At 43.3% G+C, this 19210-nt stretch overlaps 3 protein-coding genes across 10 annotated transcripts; 1 reads left to right on the forward strand and 2 right to left on the reverse strand.

Moving 5' to 3' along the window:
• The first annotated feature begins 11 nt into the window (after positions 1 to 11).
• glmna (glomulin, FKBP associated protein a) lies at positions 12 to 3967 on the forward strand. 3 transcript variants are annotated; one of them, XM_057057402.1, is made up of 18 exons: positions 12 to 102; positions 645 to 770; positions 841 to 954; positions 1033 to 1144; positions 1223 to 1502; positions 1582 to 1681; positions 1795 to 1976; positions 2049 to 2102; positions 2214 to 2244; positions 2327 to 2416; positions 2494 to 2535; positions 2622 to 2695; positions 2775 to 2859; positions 2936 to 3045; positions 3132 to 3195; positions 3273 to 3408; positions 3492 to 3562; positions 3637 to 3967. In XM_057057402.1, the coding sequence occupies exons 3-18, from the start codon at positions 856 to 858 to the stop codon at positions 3724 to 3726; spliced, it is 1620 nt and encodes a 539-aa protein (XP_056913382.1). In that variant the 5' UTR covers positions 12 to 102; positions 645 to 770; positions 841 to 855; the 3' UTR covers positions 3727 to 3967. The 3 variants fall into 3 exon arrangements, with proteins under 3 accessions (XP_056913382.1, XP_056913384.1, XP_056913381.1); XM_057057404.1 differs by having other exon boundaries at positions 53 to 181; XM_057057401.1 differs by having other exon boundaries at positions 68 to 480.
• On the reverse strand, positions 3961 to 7987 carry cdc7 (cell division cycle 7 homolog (S. cerevisiae)). Of its 2 annotated transcripts, none has more exons than XM_057057405.1 (12): positions 7882 to 7987; positions 7436 to 7526; positions 7195 to 7281; positions 6939 to 7074; positions 6628 to 6721; positions 6351 to 6493; positions 5963 to 6263; positions 5715 to 5822; positions 5454 to 5629; positions 5281 to 5363; positions 4813 to 4962; positions 3961 to 4742 (listed from the first exon to the last, which is right to left on the reverse strand). In XM_057057405.1, the coding sequence occupies exons 2-12, from the start codon at positions 7524 to 7526 to the stop codon at positions 4396 to 4398; spliced, it is 1716 nt and encodes a 571-aa protein (XP_056913385.1). In that variant the 5' UTR covers positions 7882 to 7987; the 3' UTR covers positions 3961 to 4395. The 2 variants fall into 2 exon arrangements, with proteins under 2 accessions (XP_056913385.1, XP_056913386.1); XM_057057406.1 differs by lacking the exon at positions 7882 to 7987 and adding an exon at positions 7593 to 7729.
• hfm1 (helicase for meiosis 1) lies at positions 7866 to 19200 on the reverse strand. 5 transcript variants are annotated; one of them, XM_057057390.1, is made up of 41 exons: positions 18740 to 19052; positions 18446 to 18653; positions 17968 to 18040; positions 17778 to 17881; positions 17328 to 17628; positions 16738 to 17072; positions 16312 to 16353; positions 16134 to 16204; positions 15909 to 16041; positions 15455 to 15606; positions 15293 to 15370; positions 14988 to 15143; positions 14658 to 14858; positions 14459 to 14547; positions 14338 to 14381; positions 14141 to 14242; positions 13868 to 14013; positions 13624 to 13718; positions 13386 to 13519; positions 13252 to 13299; positions 13058 to 13138; positions 12851 to 12942; positions 12657 to 12763; positions 12528 to 12575; positions 12350 to 12447; positions 12126 to 12260; positions 11957 to 12042; positions 11782 to 11865; positions 11526 to 11683; positions 11349 to 11452; positions 11071 to 11238; positions 10917 to 10976; positions 10688 to 10803; positions 10375 to 10448; positions 10184 to 10257; positions 10014 to 10073; positions 9563 to 9844; positions 9398 to 9476; positions 8864 to 8963; positions 8577 to 8707; positions 7866 to 8490 (listed from the first exon to the last, which is right to left on the reverse strand). In XM_057057390.1, exons 3-41 carry the CDS (start codon positions 18036 to 18038, stop codon positions 8436 to 8438), a joined length of 4494 nt encoding a protein of 1497 aa, XP_056913370.1. In that variant the 5' UTR covers positions 18039 to 18040; positions 18446 to 18653; positions 18740 to 19052; the 3' UTR covers positions 7866 to 8435. The 5 variants fall into 5 exon arrangements, with proteins under 5 accessions (XP_056913370.1, XP_056913369.1, XP_056913372.1 ...); XM_057057389.1 differs by lacking the exons at positions 18446 to 18653; positions 18740 to 19052 and adding an exon at positions 19074 to 19200; XM_057057392.1 differs by lacking the exon at positions 18446 to 18653 and having other exon boundaries at positions 18856 to 19052.
• Between the last annotated feature and the right edge of the window lie 10 nt (positions 19201 to 19210).

The following is a 19210-nucleotide window of genomic DNA, read 5'->3' on the forward strand; positions in this document are numbered from 1 at the left end:
ACTTCCGGTTTCAAGAATTGACGCAAAGTGGCGCGTGCGTAGAAAAGACAGGGCTCAACTGGTTCCGGGTTGAGATCAGGTACTAACAGAGATGAACTATCGGTAAGGACGGATAGATGAAACGAATGGCTTTTATATTATTCACGTCTTGAGATTGCGGAGGAAGATCAAAGCATTACAGGTTTCAGAGTTAATAAACGTAAGGTTGTTAGTGCGTAGTGTAGGGGCGTAATATAAATCATTGCAGTGGTTACAAAGGGATAGTAGTTGTGTGGTCAAAACCTCCTGGCCTAGTTCTTGTATATCAAAGTTTGAAGTGCTGCAGGTCCTTGATCATCAGGTGGTGTTTCATCCAATTCCTTGTGGTGGGGGGTGGCGTGAGCGTACCTCAACTTGTAGGGCTTTGGTACAAAGTTAGTCCATTTTGAGTCAGCACGGATTATGGCTCTGGAGCATCTCAGTGATGTGGTTCAAAGATGTGTGAGTACTTCAGGGGTCATGAGGGGATTCTCTAAGCTACCATTAACACACATTATATGATATTTATCTGTTAAGCCTGACTAAAATTTAATGTTTATTAGTTGTCTCATTTTGATACTCTTAGTTTAATATCAAATTGTTCATGTTTCACCATGTTCACACAGCAATCTCTGCCTGCTGACGGCTACAACTCGAAGGATTATGATCTCTTCACGGTTGCTGGGCGGACTTGCATCGAGGAAGGAAACAGTGCACAGGTCCTTAGTATAGTCCTGGATGAAAAGAATCAGGTACAGTGCAGAGTTTTAGGCCACATTGTCAGAGTGGCCCTAGATAAGGTCTTTCTGTTTCTCTCTGTAGGACATTGTAAGATGTATGGGCTGGAATCTGCTGCCACCACTGTTCCAGGTTCTTCTGAAGAAAGAGGACAGAAACCGCTCTCAGTGCCTGGCCATCTTCAACCACTTGCTCCAGGTATTACTGCCGGTAGCGTTACAAATATCTGATCCAAGTGGGAATCGACAAGAAATTGTGACATTTGTGACTTTCCAGACATGCAGACCCAAAGAGCTGCTGATTGGCCTTCTGGAACAACTGGAGCAAGACGACCATACGATCACCATAGCAGAGAGCTTCCGTCTGCTGTTGAGCCCACTTCAGACAGGTAGAGCATGCTTCTAAATCCGCAGCACGGGATGCTTGACAAAGTAATGTCATTTCCCTCTCGCCTATCACTTCCCAGTGCTGACGTCCCTCGGCAGTCGCAAGGCCTCGTCCTTGGGCATGACCCTGTCTTCTGTCCTGGACCAGGTGGCTAAACTGCCTGTACCGAACACGAAGGAGCAAGAGGAGGATGATGTGTTCATGCTCTGCCGGTGTTGTACCGATCTTAAAAGTTTTGTCCGACCATTTGTTGAGGAGGCGAGACAAAACACCTTGAATAGCAAAGTGAGAAGTGATCTGAAGGCGGCAGGTGACCAGCACACCAACGAGGAAGAGCTGCGGACTGAACTGCTGAAATTGTGAGTGGGCCATCGCTTCACGTGTTGTAGCTTCGGCGTTGTCGAGAAACACTGACGCTGAGGCTGGCTTTTCCTGCAGTTGTATGAGGACCCTGAGTTACCCTCTGCTGGAGGCACAACTGAAGGATGTAGACACTCTGCCTGTGTCTCCTCTCAGGGAATTTGCAGCGGAAATTTTGGTATAAAATCTTCTGAGAAGATGCCGTCTTGTAACTGTAATGGCTTTAGCGCTCATTAAACTGATGCTGTGAGGTCTGAAAACGGCGGGAACACGTCTGCCTGGTTTTTACAGAGTATCTTCAGTGCTATCGGAGAGTCCCTCCCAAAGCTGGTCTTCCAGCCTATAATGAAAAGGAAACGGGTTCCGGGCTTCCTGGAGGAGGATGTGCGTTATCCTAAAGAGTCTCTGGCGTGTTTATCACACCTTGTGTTTGTCAATCACCAGGCTGCTGACACGTTCCCCTGTGTCTTCAGGTAAGACTGCGATGAATGCCAGGACAGCAGCATCCCATTGCTTTAAAGTTGCTAATGTTGCTGTCTTTACAGCCCTGTCTTCATTCTGCGGGCTAATATGGAGCACGTGTGCTTCCTCCTGTCCAGGTAAACAATGTCTAATTCCTAAATGTCTTCTGATTTATTGAATGAGCAACCTGTCCAGGAACCTAGGACTCCATGCTAATGCTAAGTTATTTCTGACTTCTGTCTTGACAGGACAGAAGAGTCCAGGATTCACAAAGGGCTGGTGGGGACATGATTATCAGCCTGAGTTAATGTGTAAGAAAAAAAACAGGAGTTGGAACACACGTGTCTGTGTTTGTGGTCAGGAGCTGTATGAGAAGAGTCTAGTGAGAGTGGAGGACGGCTGTCTTCCTGCTGATCTGCTGGAGGTTGGAACCTTCCTGGAGGTCCCGCAGGTGAACACATTCACTCCCCAACAGCCCGCCGATGCACCATTTATGTTGCATTTGTTCACTCTCTTTGCTGCTTTCAGAATTTGTTGAAGGTGATGACATTGTGCCAGGATCATGATTTGGTAAGGAGAATTTACTGACTTAAATGTGGCGCGACTTTAGAAGTAACTGCAAAAAACCCCTAAAACAAAGACTGCTTGGTCAACAGAGGAGCCGAGGGCTGAAGGTGTTCCAGATGAGCATAGATAAATACGACACCGAAGCAAAGTACAGTCTTTTCCAGTAAGAGGCCACATGATTCCTTTAGTGCTACTAGCATCCTCACTGCTCCATAATGCTTGAAATGGTGGTTGTGCTTCAGGTACATGCTTAATACCGTCCATCACTCGGGGATAGAGGGCTACATCATCAAAAACATCAAGAATCAGATCGACTTTGCCCTGCAGGTGAGGGGGGCATTTTGAAATACCGACTAATACTGTAAATGCTGTTTCTGAAGCCTCCGCCCTCTTCTGTCCTCAGCCAGGTAACGGCAACGCCTGGTTCAAGGGTGTTCACCTGCTGCCTTTGGTGCGGGAGGTTCTTTCGCTCCCAGACGGCCCAGAGACGGATCTCCTGCTCTACCTGGACAGGTTAGCAACTATCAGACGGGTTGTTTTCTTTTGGCGGTTACCGTGGTAACCTCGTTGTGATTGGTTTGCCTACATTTATGCCACAGAATCATGGAGTCTCTGAACCTGCTGCGTTACCTCGTCATCAGAGACAAAGTGACAGAGAACCAGGTGAGTTTCTCCGCTGCAGCCCGTGATGCCGTGTTTCTGACCTCCCGGGCTCACGTTCCTGTGTTGGGATCTCGCAGACCGGGATTTGGACTGAGCTCTCTAAGATTGAGGATACCTTCATCAAGCCGTTGCGTGTTGGAGTGAACATGTCGAGGGCGCACTACAAGATGGAGCTGCACAACACCCAGGAGGCCAAGAAGAGCGGCGCCAAGGGTCAGATAATCGTCCCAGTTTCTGTGGCGTCCCACTGGAGCCACATGCTGCTCATGATGACGTCCTCACCTGCTCTTTTACAGACGAGTCTCTGCTCTCCGTCACAGTCGGCAATGAGAAGTTGCCTAACTTGAATTCAGCGTCCCGGGCTGAGGTGAGTTCGTTTTAGATCCACCCGACTGTGAGATTGCCCTCCGCTGACCCGTTTGATTTGGGCTGTGGCTCCAGGCAGTGCACATGGCCCTGCACGTGTTCGACATGATGGAGAGTGTGCTGGTGCGGATAGAAGAACTGACAGAGGGGAAGGAGAACCTGTGAAGAGGGAGGAGCGTGCCTGAAAACAACCCAGTAACACAGCTGAGGGGTTCTGACTCGTTGAAATCCAGAATGAGTCTGTGAGGTAAAGACGGTTCCCAAAACCCACCTTGAATTCACGCGTTTGGAAACTGAATGGAGGCAAAAGTCTTATTGACTCGCACGATCTGCTGTTCTTCATCTTTTGTTTTCAACTTAACCTTTATTCTTCTGGAAATAAAGAATGTAATATTGATCTTCTGAACTGTGAGGTGACTTATTTTTTATTATCAAAGGAGCCTTTTGTTTAATTAAATTCTTCTCTTTATTATAAAAAAGCTAATAAATTAATAGAAAATAACAAACATGTTCATACATTCTTACCTAAATGTCAGATATATTTACCTTTAAATTAAGACATGCTTTAATGGTGTGACACAGGTTATTAATCTATGGATCCAATTGAACAATAGCAAGACTAATAAATACAAGTTAAACCTTTAAACCTTGTTATTTGTCTAATTTATCACACCCAACCATTTGGTGCAAAGCTCTTAAAGATTAGAAGGCAATGTTGGACACAGAAGCCAGTTTTTTTCCTTTCAGACATGTAAATTTCCTCCTCTTCCCTGAAGATTGGAAGCATGATTCTCTTGCCAACAGAGGCGTTAAAGTAAGGCCACTATAAGGGTTTTACAAGTCTGTGAAGAGGGGGTGGTGCAGGGCCTGAGCAGCTGTGATCCTAGTGGCTGGATTCAGGTCCAGGAGCCGGTCCAGCAGGTCATAGGCCTCATCAGGAACCCTGTCCCAGCCACCCTCCTCTTCCTCCACCAATGGACCGGCTTCATCTCTGTCCCACTCAAACGACCTTTCACTGTCAATACATGTTGGCATGTCATGGAGTTTGGAACCGATGTCTTTACCAGCTTGAGGAGCTGGTGTGACTTTGACCTCTGGTGACGTTCTCCGCCCTCTCAGCATCTCACACAGCGTCCTGAGGTCCTGCTGAGGCAGCTCACAACTGCACACCACAGCTTTACCTGAAGTCAGATTAAAAACGGGTTAATTACGGGTGGTTTGTCCAGTTGAACTCTGGGAAGGGTTACACACCGAATGACTTGGCAGCCCTGATGGTTTCCCTGGAGCCTCGGATGGTCATGATTTGAGTGAGAGCGACGAGGTCATCGCTGGCCTTGAAGAAGGGGTAACGACCACTGAGCAGGGAGAGCAGGATCACACCAGCGGACCACACATCAATGGCTGGAGGAGAGGACGATCAGTTACCAGCAGGAGCGACAGGTAAAGGTGCCGTATTAAAGGCGCAGTCTCCGTTACGGTGCTATTTCTGTTCTTAACACATACATACGGCGCACCGGATTATAGGGCGAGGGCATGGTAAAACATACCGCTACACTAGCTTAAAACATGCATGCTAGATTTTGGAACTCATTATAAGGCGCCCCGTCCATTTTGGATAAAGTTTAAGACTTAAGTGTGCCTTATGGTCGCGAAAATACGGTACATCTTTACTGTGAGAGGTTATATATAATGTAGAAGAGTGAGGGTTGAGATTTTAACCTGTTCCTTGGTTTGGGCACTTTGTGAGGACTTCTGGTGCTCTGAATCCAGGAGTTCCTGCTCTGGGTGCCACCTGCTGTTTTCTTCATTCATAAAAACAAAATTAAAGATGTTGGAACGACGCAGATTGAAAAAAAGAGAAAATGAAAGGTGTTTATGTGTGTAAAGGTTACCTGGACAGGCAGATGTTGCAGACCCGGTCAGTCATGTAGCAGTTACAGGTGAGGCCCTGCTGGACACTCCTCTGGGGTTTCTGACTGCTGCTCTGGGCCCGGGTCGTCAGGAGGCCCCTGCTCACTGACATGTACCTCCGGTTAACCGGGTCCTCCGTTTTGCTTGGTTTAACCAGCTGAAATAATTTATTTTAACAGCATGACTCCAACCTTTAATCACTCCAGTATCACATGTCTCAAAATCTCAGGAGAATTGCTCACCTTAGTCTTACTGGCATCTTGTTTAGTGGAGGATGGAGCCGGGGAGCAGCTGTTCAGGTTTCTCTCTCCAAACACAGGCCGTGCTGTTTTACACAGGGTTGTGAAAGCCTGGAAAACCAGCATAGACAGAATTAACCAGTTTATTTTGCCCATGTCTTCAGCAGTAGTACCCAGCTTGTAGGCAGCACCATTAAATTGCCCTTCTAACCACTCTTTTATAAAGCAGAATACCGGTAAAGTGCAGACACCTTTGTGTGCTTTGAACAAGAAGTGGAGGTGGGGACGGTGACAGTGACGGAATGTGCTTTTTTGACCGACGCGGTGGAAGGTGAGGAAGAGGGTGCATGTTGCTGCCGAGGCCCAGCTGCTGATGTCGACGCTGTGCTGTTTTTGGGAGGAACTTTAACTGCTGCCTTGCTCCGCTGCGTATTATCCTGTTTCCCCGTGGACCCTCCACCTTTTTGCAAAGCGCCGTGCTTCACTACCTTCAGCAGCTCTATCTGGGTGTCTGCTGTGCCTTGAGCCAGACCAAAGTCTACCAATGCGTACCTGAACATAAGGACAGAAACTGGGTTTTTTTCATGTATACAGAACCAAACGGATCACTTCAATGTAGAAAGTGCCATCACTGCTCACATTTTGCTGTTCCTATTGTAGAGAAAATTGTTTGGTTTGATATCCCTGTGAATGATACCAAACTGGTGGATGTGCCTCAGGGCCTTCAGCAGGTGATAGATATACAGCCGGACCTCTTCGAAGCTCAATGAACCAATGACGTCCTGACAGATTCAATTTAGTTGATTAAAGCACCATAGAAACAGACGTCATGCTAGACGTGTTATATATGCAATCATCAGTAAAAAAAACAGGTCCAACATGCTCCAAATAAAGTGATATGTGACCACGAGCATACCACGATAGCTTGATGTTCCATATAGGGCATGACAATCACTGCATGGTCCTCCTTCCTGAAGCAGTATGTCACCCCCATCACGTTTTCTTTGCCTCTGTCAAGTAAACAGGAAAAGGGTGCAGTGAGAAGGAATTCATTTAAAGGGGTTTGTACTTCTGTGAGGATGTTTGGGCTTTTTGTTGAGAGAAAAAAGTGTATCAACACTGGCCGTGATAACATGTCATATGAGACAAAGAATAAAATGATCAAAACCAGGAGCCATAAAGTGAATTAGTGACACGGGACTCTTTCTGTGACACCACAACACTCACCCTGCAACAGCAAGACACTGAAGCTCAGCAGCAATGCGTGTGGGATGGCTGGTGGGGATGAGGTGTTTCAATGCAAACATTTCTGTTCTCCCATCCTGCATCTGCGCCTCACCCAGATATACTGAGCTGAACGTGCCTGATGCAGAGATAAAGGATAAAATAAATCCAGGGATGTAAGTATTTAGCTGATGCATCAACCCTGAAGAGAAGTTCATTTTTAGTCGCTCATCTCAGACGTGTTACTCAGATCTCGTACCTTCTCCAATTTTGTCAGTGATGTGGAAGACCTCATTTAGTTGGGGAACAGCCTTGTAAAGATTCTGAATGTCTACCTCCACATCCCCTGGAGGAAAAACAGAGTAGAAGAGCAATGAAATCAAATAAAAGATGTTCACTTAACGAATCAATTCCACACATAAACACAAAGGGTCCTCGAGGTAATAACTGTATTTATAACACCATGTACAGTGTTTCACACGCCACTTATTGCTGCTTACTTGTGAGTTTGCCTCTTTGGTGAGCTTTGCTAGATTTCCTAACGCTTTCGTCTGTCTTGACGACTTGAGTGCAGACAGGTGACAGCTCCATCTAAAACAAGTCAAACATTTATTGTACGTTTGCTATAAAAATACACTTTTATAACAACTGGCTTACCAGACTTGGAAACTAGTTTCGACTCGAGTCACACACGGACATTCACTTCCTTTTAAGTTACGTAGTAAATTTGACTGAAAACAGCTTCACTGAGATCTATTCTTTAAACAAATTAGCATCTTACTGCGTTTCCAGCGAGGACAAATTAAGCTAACAAATGTTGACTGGTAGCTACAACAAAAGACATCACCGCGCTGGTTGGACATAAACTGTGACTCTTGTTTAGGCAATCAATTTATAAAGTCGTTAACAAATACACAGCTGGCAAAAAAACGCATATAAAACTCACTTTAATGACTGAAAAATAGATGTCGTTTTCAGGTTTTAGTGTCAGAACTTTGTGTCACAACAAACTCCGCGCTAAAAGTGACGTAGGCGCCCGGCAAAATCTCGCGTTGCGTGAGACAATCGCGATAGCAAACGAGACTTGACAAAATGATCCAGAAAGGGGCTGAAGCGAGTTCCTGCGTGTCAACGAGTTCGGGATTCACGTCTGCTGGCAACAATAACGTGTCGGTAAACACAGGGGGGATTGGACAGATTAAACTGTCTTGAAATTAACAATAGCGGCCTTAGACTAGAACATTTATTTAATCTATCACATCACATCTATGGAGTTAACCAAACACAGCAGTATTGTGGGTTTCTCTGAAAACGCTTGTTCTCCACATCCTTTCAGCTATGATCCCACATGTTGGATCAGCTGTTAACAATTTCTAGACTTGAAAAGAGAATGCATGAATAAAACTGAACAGCTTTTTTTTTTTTTTACAGCAAAATCAAAGAACTAATGCATGAAAATAACAGTTCATTCTAATAAACTGCCAGCAGTTGATGAGGCCTCTAAAATATCCCATCAAATATTCCCAGGAAAGTTTCCTCTTCCTTGCTGCAGGCACTAAATACAGAAAGTGAAAAAGAGACAAAAGCTGATCAGTGGGAATAAATCAATTCAAAATCTTCATTTATGAGAATTTAATCTACCTTCTGTTGTTAACTGGATCACTCATAGCTGAGAACAGATCAAGCTTTTGGGTGAGGCAACCTGTGTGGGTCAGCCCATGGAAATTTTCTGGAGTCTTTCCTATAAGCTCCTCACTGAAGATTCTGGGTCTCTACGTGGTATATATGGTGATTAAACACGATAAGACAAGGTAAAATAATGCAGAATTTATACATCTTAAAAAACAATTTCTAATTGGGATGAAGACAACAGTGGTCACCATGTAGCAATTAAAGGACTGCTGACAGAGGTGCACGCACAAACACACCTGTCTGCTCCAGTCCAGTGTGAGGCTGCTCTGTGGTGTCACTGGGGCTGGTGAAGGTTCTGGGTTTCTAATGGTCTTGTACAAATTTGGTGAAATTAACCTGAAAAACAAAAACAGTATAGAAGTGGATAAAAAAGACATTTGTTTCTTATTTGTGTTTTCTTTTGTTAAAAAAAACAACATTTGCACCAGTGCAGCTGTGGTTTGGGTTTGTCACAGATGCAGCTTTACAGGTTTTTCAGCTGCCATATGTCTGCATTTGTTTGGTTGCTAGTCAGCGTACGATTTCCTGCTTTTGGTGAACTCAGCACAGCTTGATGTGGCTTCTGTCAAAAACAGACGCACAGTGGAGTGCCTAGCATAGCCTGCGGATTAAATGCACCACAGCGCTGCTGGTGGAAACATAAAGATTTTGTAGAAAGCCAACGTTCAACCCCAGCAGCTGCCATAAGGTGAAGCAAGTGAGAGCAGTGGAATTGTGGCTTAGAGCTTTAGTGTTAGAGGGGGAAACGGGGCATAAATGATTTGCCTTACCCCAGTGGTCTACTGGTGGTGGTTCCACAGGTTTTGACTCGTGAGTGATTGAGGAATACTGGTGCTGCGGTGGTGACACCTACAGTATGCGTATGAGAAAACATAAAGAGATGAAAAGAATATGTCCTGGCTGAGAATCAAGAGAATCAATTTGGGTTCCTCTACCGGGTATTTTCTTCTCTTGAGAATGCTGGCGTTTAGCATTAGCCGGACATAAGGTCAGCGATTCTTCGCTGGCACGGAGCAAGTTCTCATCCTCAAAGTCGTCCCACTCATTTCCAAGGTCGAAGCACACAGTCGGTATTGGCGTGGATGAAACTGCTCCACAGTGAGTGTTTGAAACAAAGGTAGACATCTCTGAACGAGGGAAACCATTTGCACCCGTCTGGCTAATATCAGGTTGATGGGTTTGACTTCCACCATCACTGAATCCTGGATTCATCCCCACTAAAGAACAAAAACACAGATTTGAAAAAAGGACACGCAAATGCAAAGAATTTCAGATCAAAATTGCTGCTGGTTTTACAAGCAAGTCATGAGAAAATCCAGAATAAAATCCAGCAGGACATTTTAGTAAAGTAAAACTATTCCAAAACACCAGTGTGGTGATGAATACTTGGATGGCGTGTATGTGAAGCAACAGATGTTTGGACATCCTCCAGAAGGTCATCATAATCTCAAAAGGAGAAAGGACAGAGTTTGAGGAACTGTTCAATCCAGGGAACTGACAGCTTTAATGTTAATATTTATTTTTTATTATTTTCCCACCAGTTTTTTTTATTTTACCATCATCGTGTTCTCCTGTCAGGTCCACCTCAACGTGTGGTGTCACTGAGGTTTTGTAGTAACACTTTGAATACCTTGATAAACTGCAGAGCATTAATATCGTTCAGCAGCGTGTTGTCACAACACAGCGAGGCAGGAAAGTTTTAATTTGCATGAACATCATGTGAGACTGTGAATGAATCTCTAATTACCTTGATGCAGCAGGTAATCTCTCTTTGGGCCTGTAAGCAAACTCTCCACAGTTGACAGGAGCAGATTGTTTCATCTAAAATATAAGAGAAGACAGCACCCGATATATCTTCTATCATGATTTCTTTTCCTTGTTTGTTCCCCCCTGGAACATTAACTGCAGTTTTTGTTCTATTTAGGTCACATATAGCTAAGGTGCTTCATCTGTTTTTAATGGATTTGATTATTTTTTAGGAGCAGCCTTTTTCAAAACATTATGGAGGCACGTGTTTTTCTGTACCATCATTTTCCCCTTGTCTCAGTTCGTTCTTTTACCTTCAGTCGTTTGACCGGTGTCTCTGGGAGTGTGTCACACCTGCTCCTCAGGTCTTCCAAATAGGAGGAGAAATGGTGTGCTGCCCTCTTACGCGCCACACTTACACCTACTTTACCTTATGGGGAGGGGACGCATATGGAGGCTGATTAATCGACTCAAACATGGGGAGGTTTGTATTATACATCCTTAAAAAGGTGGTAAAACTTCAGAAACACTGATTGAACTCACAACAGTCGTGGCCGCAGAGGTCTTTATTCCTACAGAAATGGTTGCACTTTCTGGTGTTACCTAACGGAAAGTGAAATCATCCTTACATAATTACTACATTCATATAGAGTGTGTCATTTTTCAGCCTCGTCAGATGTCAGCGATATTGTGGTACCCTGGTCAGCAGCAGCAGTGGAAACTGTCCCTTGAGTTTTAACCTGATGGTCAGACATTTGAGGCCTTAGTCCACTACCATCATCTGATACGTAGTATGGACTCTGAGTTCTAAAGCTCCTGGCTCCTGAGTAGTGCACGTTTATCTTCTGCTGAATGTCCAGGCCTACTACAAAAGAAGTGAAGCCTAAAATTCTCCAAAACATACTTCATGTCTCTGTTTTATTAAAAAGACATACAAGAGCATTTGGTAAGTGCTGAAGTAGTTCCTAGCTTTACCATATTCTGAGCTGATGAGATTCACACTAATCTCCTCTCCTTTGGAAGCTTTTGCCACCTCGATTTTTTTTGACCAACTCCCTGATTTTAACAGCATTGAGCTCCTGTTGAAACCAATGTTATCTGTCAGGTTTTTGCATACTTAACTGGTATCCTTTCATCTGTTTCTCCCCTCACGTGAGTTTTTGTTGAAAGACCACGACATTGTCAGAGTTTCCGATGATGAGAGAGACATAATGGTAGTCTGGAGCTGTTTTCTTGGTCAGCAGCTCTGCTTGGTTTTTTAGGTTGACCTTTACTACCATCTCTGCCGCAGCGCAGCTATACCTCGGAAGCTTCGGAAGATAGATGCAACAAATATCACACCAGATGTTCAGCTGAAACCTTCAGAGGATCTACCAGGAACACCTAAATTTGACAAAGACTTTTTTACCTGCTCTAAAATAACTTCGTACTTTGGGAGATGAACGACAGAATCTCTGATTTGGTTGCCAAAAGGTGGGTGTCTGTTGACAATCTGATGAAAAAAGAAAATGAACTAAATCACGTGCAGACAGATATTGAAATCAAATGGTCCAAATTAATAGCTTTCCTTTGCTATTACTGACCAGCTCCAGCTCTCTGGGGTTGGTTTGCTCTATTTTGCTGAAGGTGGTCAGACCAGCATTAACCATGGCAGTGGATAAGGTCTGACCTGAGACACACATAATTTATCCTCATGTTTACAGTACAATTATGTCTAAAATATCTTTGATTTGATGATGCTCCATTAATTACCTATCTTTTCAAGTTGTTTGGAGACATAAGGTGAATTTTCCCAGAGTTTAGCTCTGAAGCATTTAGCCAGGATCAAAGAGTTGAGTAAAGCTGAAAAACCAGTTTTGGGCCCATGACTCAGGAACTCCGACAGGCCTGACAGTATCAAAATTAAATCATAATTATATAGATATTTCATCAGGGAGGGCTTTGTTTATTTCTTCCCCCAGTTTTACCCAACGCACATCTGCTGATGCGCGTCCCAGTTCTGAAGATCCGTGCTGTGTCCTGGGAGAGTCCGAACTCTTGAATGGAGAGGGAGCCCAGCTGAGCCTGAATCAGACTAAAAAAGCATTGAAAGCACTACTGTGAATGCAATGAAAGGGGAATAAAACCATGATGAATGCATAAGAATATACATACCAATTTACTTTCATCTCTGTAGTTTTGATTTTTCCCTGAAAGGGAAACCTGGGAAAATATACAATGACCACTTTCAGAAAAAAGTACATTCCACTACATTATGAACCAGTTTATGATGTAATATCTGACCTGATGGTGAGTCTGTTCTTGTCCCTGTTCAGCGTGTTTAAAGCCCTCTTCTCATTCACTCTCAACTGAATGTTGCTGAACTCTTTGCTCCGTGACAGCAACTCGATCTATACAAGCAGTCATTTTTATTTATTTATTGTCTTATACAACATACAACAGCCAATTAATTAGAATTTCCTTTCCAGGAAACTGACCAGGTCAGACAGGTTCTCAGTTCCAGCCACTTTGCTGAAAAGGTTCATGGTGTCAAAGGCGATACAGTATCTTGCCATCAACTTGCCTGTCTCTGCAAATATCAGCAACAAACGTCTTAACGCCTTCGTTCTATGAGGTGACACTGAGTTAATAAAAAAAGAAAGGTGTCAATAATATCAACAACCATTTAAGGTAAGGTGTTCTACCAGTAGGTTTGATGTTGATGTCTTCATCCATGTCAATCAGCCCAATGGAGGACAGAGAGTTTAGGTTCCTCAGACAAAGTTCTGCGAAGGAAAGGAGGCAGAACACGGATTAGAAAAACTGGTTTCAGTACAGTTGTTGTCTTATCCACAGAGTGCCTGACTACAAGAGTCATGGCTATTTAAACATGACCCACCTTGCAATTTTGCTTCAATTCCACATCTGTCTAAGCTGGGGGGGAAACCTGAAATCAGAGTGGACTCACAGATTATAGTCTAATACTAATAATGGGAACATTTGCTCTGATACGTCTCTGTTCTGAGCTCTGACCATAGTGTGAGGGGTTCTTGAGGGCTCTGATGTAAAGGAATGTGGAGCGTATCCAGTCCAGCGCCATGTTGACGTCACTGATTGTCTGGAGAACAATCTCAGCATTCAGATGCTCCACCAGGTGACTGTGTAAGCTGGGAGAGAGAAGAAGACTGTTACCTCATCTTCCTGATAAAAAAGAGCAAGAGTCACAGAAATACATTTAAAACAAAACGAGGGGCCTGGATGAATGCATTACCTGCTCTCGATGATCTCCACTCCGTTCATAAGGTTCATGTACTTGTCCTTGCTTTGGATCTTTGTCATGATCACTGCAGTCGCTGTGGTGTCAAACTAGGAGAAAAGACAAGGCTGAGTGGTGTGTGAAGAGTTAATCTGATTCCATAGAGATAAATAAAACCTAATTAATCACTCCTCACCCCCTACTTCCCCAGTGCTGTGGTTGGAATATTAAAACAGCCTTTTCATTATTCTGTCATTACTTGTGGTCGTCCGGCGCGCCCTATCATCTGCAGCATATCAGCATCACTGTACTCCTCACAGGACCCGGCTACATACTGCATGGTGGACTTGATCACCACCAGATGAGCAGGCAGGTTCACTCCCATGGCCAGAGTCCTCGTGGTGACTACAGCATCACAAACAACACCACATGTACACATTCACTGTATTTGCACTGCCCTGATGTTGTGTACATTCAGTAAGGTGCAAACGTGGGACTATTACATTTACAACTGCGATGTATAAAGACTCACAGAGGACAGGCAGGTCTGCCTGTGTGAAGGCCATTTCTATCAGCTTTCTGTCAGACAAGTCAACCCCAGCATGATGGTACCCAACACCCAACATCACCAGTTCTGTACCGTAAAAATGGGGTTTATAGGTGTTAATTACACCTGAATACATATCTGCCCAAAGACCTGCAAACAAACAGTTTAATTCTCCATCTTACCTCTAAGTTTGGAATCCAGAATTGAGTTTGCATATTTCATCAACCTAAACAGAGTTGCAACCACAATGTGAAGCTTTCGACAAAACTGATTTAACAAGAATTAAAGTACGTGCAAACATACCGCTGATTGTGCTCAATGCTCATGATGAACCTGGCATCCTTGGCTAGAACTGTAGCTGCCTGCTGGGCTCCTTTCCTTGTAGAGCAAAACTGCAAAACAATGCACTTAGTGAAGCACACAAGAATATAATGACTACATAGTTTTAAATAACCTAATACTGTGACGGCTCATCAAAGAAGAACGCAAACATAAATCTCACCACCAGGGCTGGCTTTTGGTCGGAATATGTCTGTATAATGTTAGCCATCTTGTAGTTGAGAGAGAGGTCAAACTTGAATTCTGTTTGGTTTTGAGGGCAGGGGAACCCCAGCACCACCTTCCTGAGCATTACTGGACGGTGGCTCTCATCCATGTCCAAGTATGTGGCTGGTAAACTCTCATGAGATAACCAGTCTGCTATCTAACAACATGCAGATGAACAAGGGTCCGGACTCAATGATGCCCACCAAAGATTCAGTGCAGTGCAAACACACCAATGCAAAAACATCTTATTTTACTACATCACTCTTTTGGATTCTAAGCAACTTACATCAGAGATGTTTGGTATGGTGGCTGATACAGCCACAATCCTCATAGTGCCACTTGTGCCCTGGTTTTGTGCAGCTCTGTAGGCATTTACAGCCTTCATTCTGCTTACCACCACTTCCAGAGTGGCACCACGGGTTGCATCCTTGATCACATGCACCTGTAAGAACAGTTTGATACTGTTATCCGTTTAATACTCTATTACTGTAATCCTCTATTAGCATGACTGCACATCATCCTGGCAGATTATGTGATTGTCCAACATTAAGACATTAGCCTGTGAATAGAAGAGCTGACAAACACAATCACCTCATCAATAAGAAAGAGCCTGACTTGTTGCAGCAGACAGTGGTCTTTCCATTTTCGTGTCATGCTGTCCCACTTTTCCTAGAAAGATTCAATCATAAGTAACATTTAATCATCATCTTCTCCTTGTAGCCTTGTACAATCTGAATATAATGCAGTACACACGGGTGTTGTCAGGATGATGTGGGAGTCCTGAATCTCAAAGAAGTCATCAATTTCCGTGTCACCTGTCAACTCCTTACAGGTCAGCCCCAATGGGCCAAACTTTTTATTCCAGTTCTCGAAGCACTGACTGCAGAGAGCTTTGATAGGGGCCACTGAGAAGGACAAACAGACACTTCTATCCTAGTGCCTGAGTGGAATCAATCAAACAATTTACCTGGAAGCATCATATTTCTACAGAATGACTGGAATGATGTAGTCATTTAATTGGTTATATAACATCTTCCTGCCAAAACCTAATTTACCTATGCTTGATTAAATAAAAATACGTAAGATGTGACTTTCGGCTGAATATATTTTTGGAATTCTTTTTTTTTTCTCCAGGTCGTTACTATGACTATTTTCACCACCCGATTATCTGCTTATTTCCTCACTATGTAGTCATTTTTATACTCACTGTAGACAGCTTTGACTTCATTCCAAGGTTCTGAGTTCTGCATTAACAGACGTATAATAGCCAGCTCAAAGAGCACTGTTTTACCAGAACCAGTTGGAGCACATGCCACAAAGTTCTTGCCTGTGTAAAGAACCTGTCAGTCAAAGATAAATACAAGTAACAACAAAATGTTACAAAATGCCAGTCCAATTTAGTCTGTTGAGAAACGCTATCGGGCTTGCTTACATCATCCAATGCTTTGGACTGGACGTAGTTGAAGAAGGGGAATTCACTGAAGACTGATCGAAACTTTGCTGCTGCGTAGCATATTTCAGGAACTCAATTTCCCTCTTTAATGAAACACTATCGCTAAAAACAGCATTGTTAATACTGAAATGAACGGACTGAAGAGAAAAAAGGATACGGATTTCAGACACTGGTCGTAAAATTCCAGAATCAGACCGATCTAAAAATTGCAAAACTATATCAAAATAAAGATGCAGCAATGATATGACTGTTACATCATAACCTCTTAATATTAATAATAATAACATTAGGAATATGAGTAAACAATGTGTGTTTTTAGGTTCCTAATGATATAGTCTGCATCCTATGGTTCACTTTTCTCCCCCTAGTGACAAACTTACTTCATTACAATGAAGCAGTCAATAGGGGGAGCTCACCTCAGCTCACCTCATCACACCCAAACACATCCTGGCATCTGCTGCCATGACGAAACATGGGCAGGCTGATTAACTGCAACACTTTACAGGGGCTATTCAACCTGCGCATTGTTTGGTAAAGCAGTCAGACGCCGCACAGCATCTGTCTGTGCCCTCATAGTCAGCACCTTTTATGCGGAGCGGCTGAGGCGTCATGGGTGGAACGAAGGCTCTCTTTGTGCCCTTGTCCTGCGTCTTTGCGAGGGCTGCCTGCTGCAGGGGTCGACTGCTTGCTGCAGATGAACCCGTTGGAGGGAGGGGTGAGAAGTGGTGTTGGGGGGAGGGAGGAGAAACTGCCAGGCTAACTGTCGCCTGTGGCAGCTGAGGAGGAGGAGGCACCGTCACCATGGTAACCTGACTGCGAAAAGTTTGAGGTCTGGATGCTGCGTGGCTACAGCTACCAGTGTGGCCATCTGCATTTGAAGAGTCACCCTCACTGTTTGACACCTGAACCTTGAATAAACTGTTTTCAAGAGAAAATAGACAAAAGAATGATAAATGTATGAACGCAGACTCAAAGGGGGATGTTTTAGCACCTTTTCCAATGAAATATTACCACATCAAAAAGCCTCTTTTAAAAAATTGATATATGCCTTTTTGTCATTGATCCCCTTTCAAAGTTATGTTATGCATCCACCCTGCCTTTAAGTTCCACTGTCATGCCTGCAAACATGGACACCCTCAATAATTCAAAGCCAATGTGAACCCTGACACTTGCCTTCTCCGGAGAGCAGGGATTGTGCTCTGGTCTGGAGACAAATCCAGGCTGATAGCTGTATGACTGAGGTCCTGTGGGTTTTCATCTTCTTTTCTCCCACTCTGACAAGCACCCTGTGAATAATTCCTGAACACCTCACCTACCCAAAGGCCCTCACATCTGGTGGTGCTTTTGCCGGCTTCCCGAAAATCCGCCTCTTTCATGTTATTGTTGTAAATACTGTTGATTTTTGATGGCAAGACATCAAGGCCATCGTACTCCTGGAAAGCTGGGGGGAGCATCTTGGGTTTCTGAAAGAAATCTTAAAAAATAGTGTACAGCTGATTATTACATTGCATAGGTTAATTTCAAACCTGTTTTAGCTATGATTTCAGTGAGTTGCACAGTTACATTTAGAAGAGTTTCAAAAGGTCAACTGAGCAATTTATCCTTATCCAGAGGTCAACATACTGTATAAGGTGGACAGAGACTCTGGCTCTGGAGTGGCTGGAATAAGAGAAAGTGATGGGGGCATCTCCAGCATCCACTGACATGTCTCCTGTTGCAGAGGCTTTCTGTTAGAAACAAAGCAAAGGAAAGCAACATATATTCGGTGAATCGCAATAACAATCCACAACAAATGATGTCTCTTGGTACTCACACTTTGTGGACAATAGGTTTCTCAAAAAACAAATTGTCCAGGGGCAAGATTGAGTCTTCAGAGTCCAACATCTCTGAAGGATATAAGGACATTTAAATTTGAATACTGTTTTTATTAACAGGGGATGTATTATTAGCTATGAATTGCTGTATAATTGAAAATATATTTTACATTAAATTATTGTATTTTTTCTGTCTTCAAGCATTTAAAGATGTGATGATAACATATAGCCTTTGACTAGCATTTAAAATTAGAAAAAAATACCTGGGTAGAAAAATCACAGAATAGCAAAATGATAGTGATATATATATATATATAGCACAAAATAGTTTCCCTTAAAAAAAAACAACACAGTATTTGGAGTTAGCTAACTAGCTAGCTAGCAAACATTTAGTTATTAGACCAAGATAGTTTAAGCAATTAGCTTAGCGGCCCACCAGAATATTTGTGACTGTGCATTTTTGTCATTAATACCCACCGGTAAACAAACATATGTAGAAAATGCTGATTAGAAAATGTGGTTTAGCAAAGCCAAAGGTCAGCTAATATGGTTTTAACTTTGCAATTTATCCCTTCTTTCCCGGTCCGGTGACAGAACTACGCATTAACATATTGATCATTAATACGTCAGGTCATTCAGACGTCTTATGGACGGTTTACGCAGTATACACCTCCAGTGTCGTTCACTGTAAATATGACATATTTAACCATGACGGGTCATTTTGACAGTTATTCTTTTACAATGTGTTTTTAACGCATTTTCTCCATTAACCTTATAAGACAGCGAGGGACTGCATCGGCTAATCACCGATTCAGAGCAACAAAGGCCGGTGCTGTGAGAAGATAACCACGGGGGATAATGGTAACATCTATCCTCTGTTGGCTTACAATTATTGTCTGTGTACCAATGGCAACTTCACAGCGATAGGACCAAACTCGTTCTTAAAAAGCAAACAAACAGGACTTTCACTCTCGATTTATATTTTGTCTTATACACTGATTTACCGCCGTCAACCTAAAATAATAAAAAAAAATCTGCAACCCAAAGGAGATGGTCATTAACTCAGGTCTTTTATGCTTCCTATCTGGACTGAACCATTACAAACCTTTTGGGGGGAACATGGCGCCGTCTTTTGGCGTTTCGCTCAGAATTATACGAGGCAGATTACTTAGTTAAGTGTGAAACTAAATTCTCTTTGATAAATGGCTACACGATTAAAAATAATTTTGGAGGATTCCAGCG

Source organism: Takifugu flavidus, chromosome 15 (genome assembly GCF_003711565.1).
Source record: "Takifugu flavidus isolate HTHZ2018 chromosome 15, ASM371156v2, whole genome shotgun sequence".
In the NCBI taxonomy this organism is placed as follows: domain Eukaryota; kingdom Metazoa; phylum Chordata; class Actinopteri; order Tetraodontiformes; family Tetraodontidae; genus Takifugu; species Takifugu flavidus.

Bases quoted from the DNA above. Each gene is read 5' to 3' on its own strand.
- glmna (XM_057057401.1), top strand. From the start codon at position 442: ATGGCTCTGGAGCATCTCAGTGATGTGGTTCAAAGATGT. The intron at 2,103-2,213 runs GTAAACAATGTC...CTGTCTTGACAG, and splicing joins GTGTGCTTCCTCCTGTCCAG to GACAGAAGAGTCCAGGATTC. The intron at 3,409-3,491 runs GTCAGATAATCG...GCTCTTTTACAG, and splicing joins CAAGAAGAGCGGCGCCAAGG to ACGAGTCTCTGCTCTCCGTC.
- cdc7 (XM_057057405.1), bottom strand. From the start codon at position 7,526: ATGGAGCTGTCACCTGTCTGCACTCAAGTCGTCAAGACAGACGAAAGC. The intron at 6,264-6,350 runs GTGAGCAGTGAT...CCTTATGTTCAG, and splicing joins TACAATAGGAACAGCAAAAT to GTACGCATTGGTAGACTTTG. The intron at 5,364-5,453 runs GTAACCTTTACA...TTATGAATGAAG, and splicing joins TGCAACATCTGCCTGTCCAG to AAAACAGCAGGTGGCACCCA.
- hfm1 (XM_057057389.1), bottom strand. The intron at 14,859-14,987 runs GTAAGTTGCTTA...GCATGTTGTTAG, and splicing joins CCATACCAAACATCTCTGAT to ATAGCAGACTGGTTATCTCA. The intron at 14,382-14,458 runs GTATGTTTGCAC...AACTCTGTTTAG, and splicing joins AGCATTGAGCACAATCAGCG to GTTGATGAAATATGCAAACT.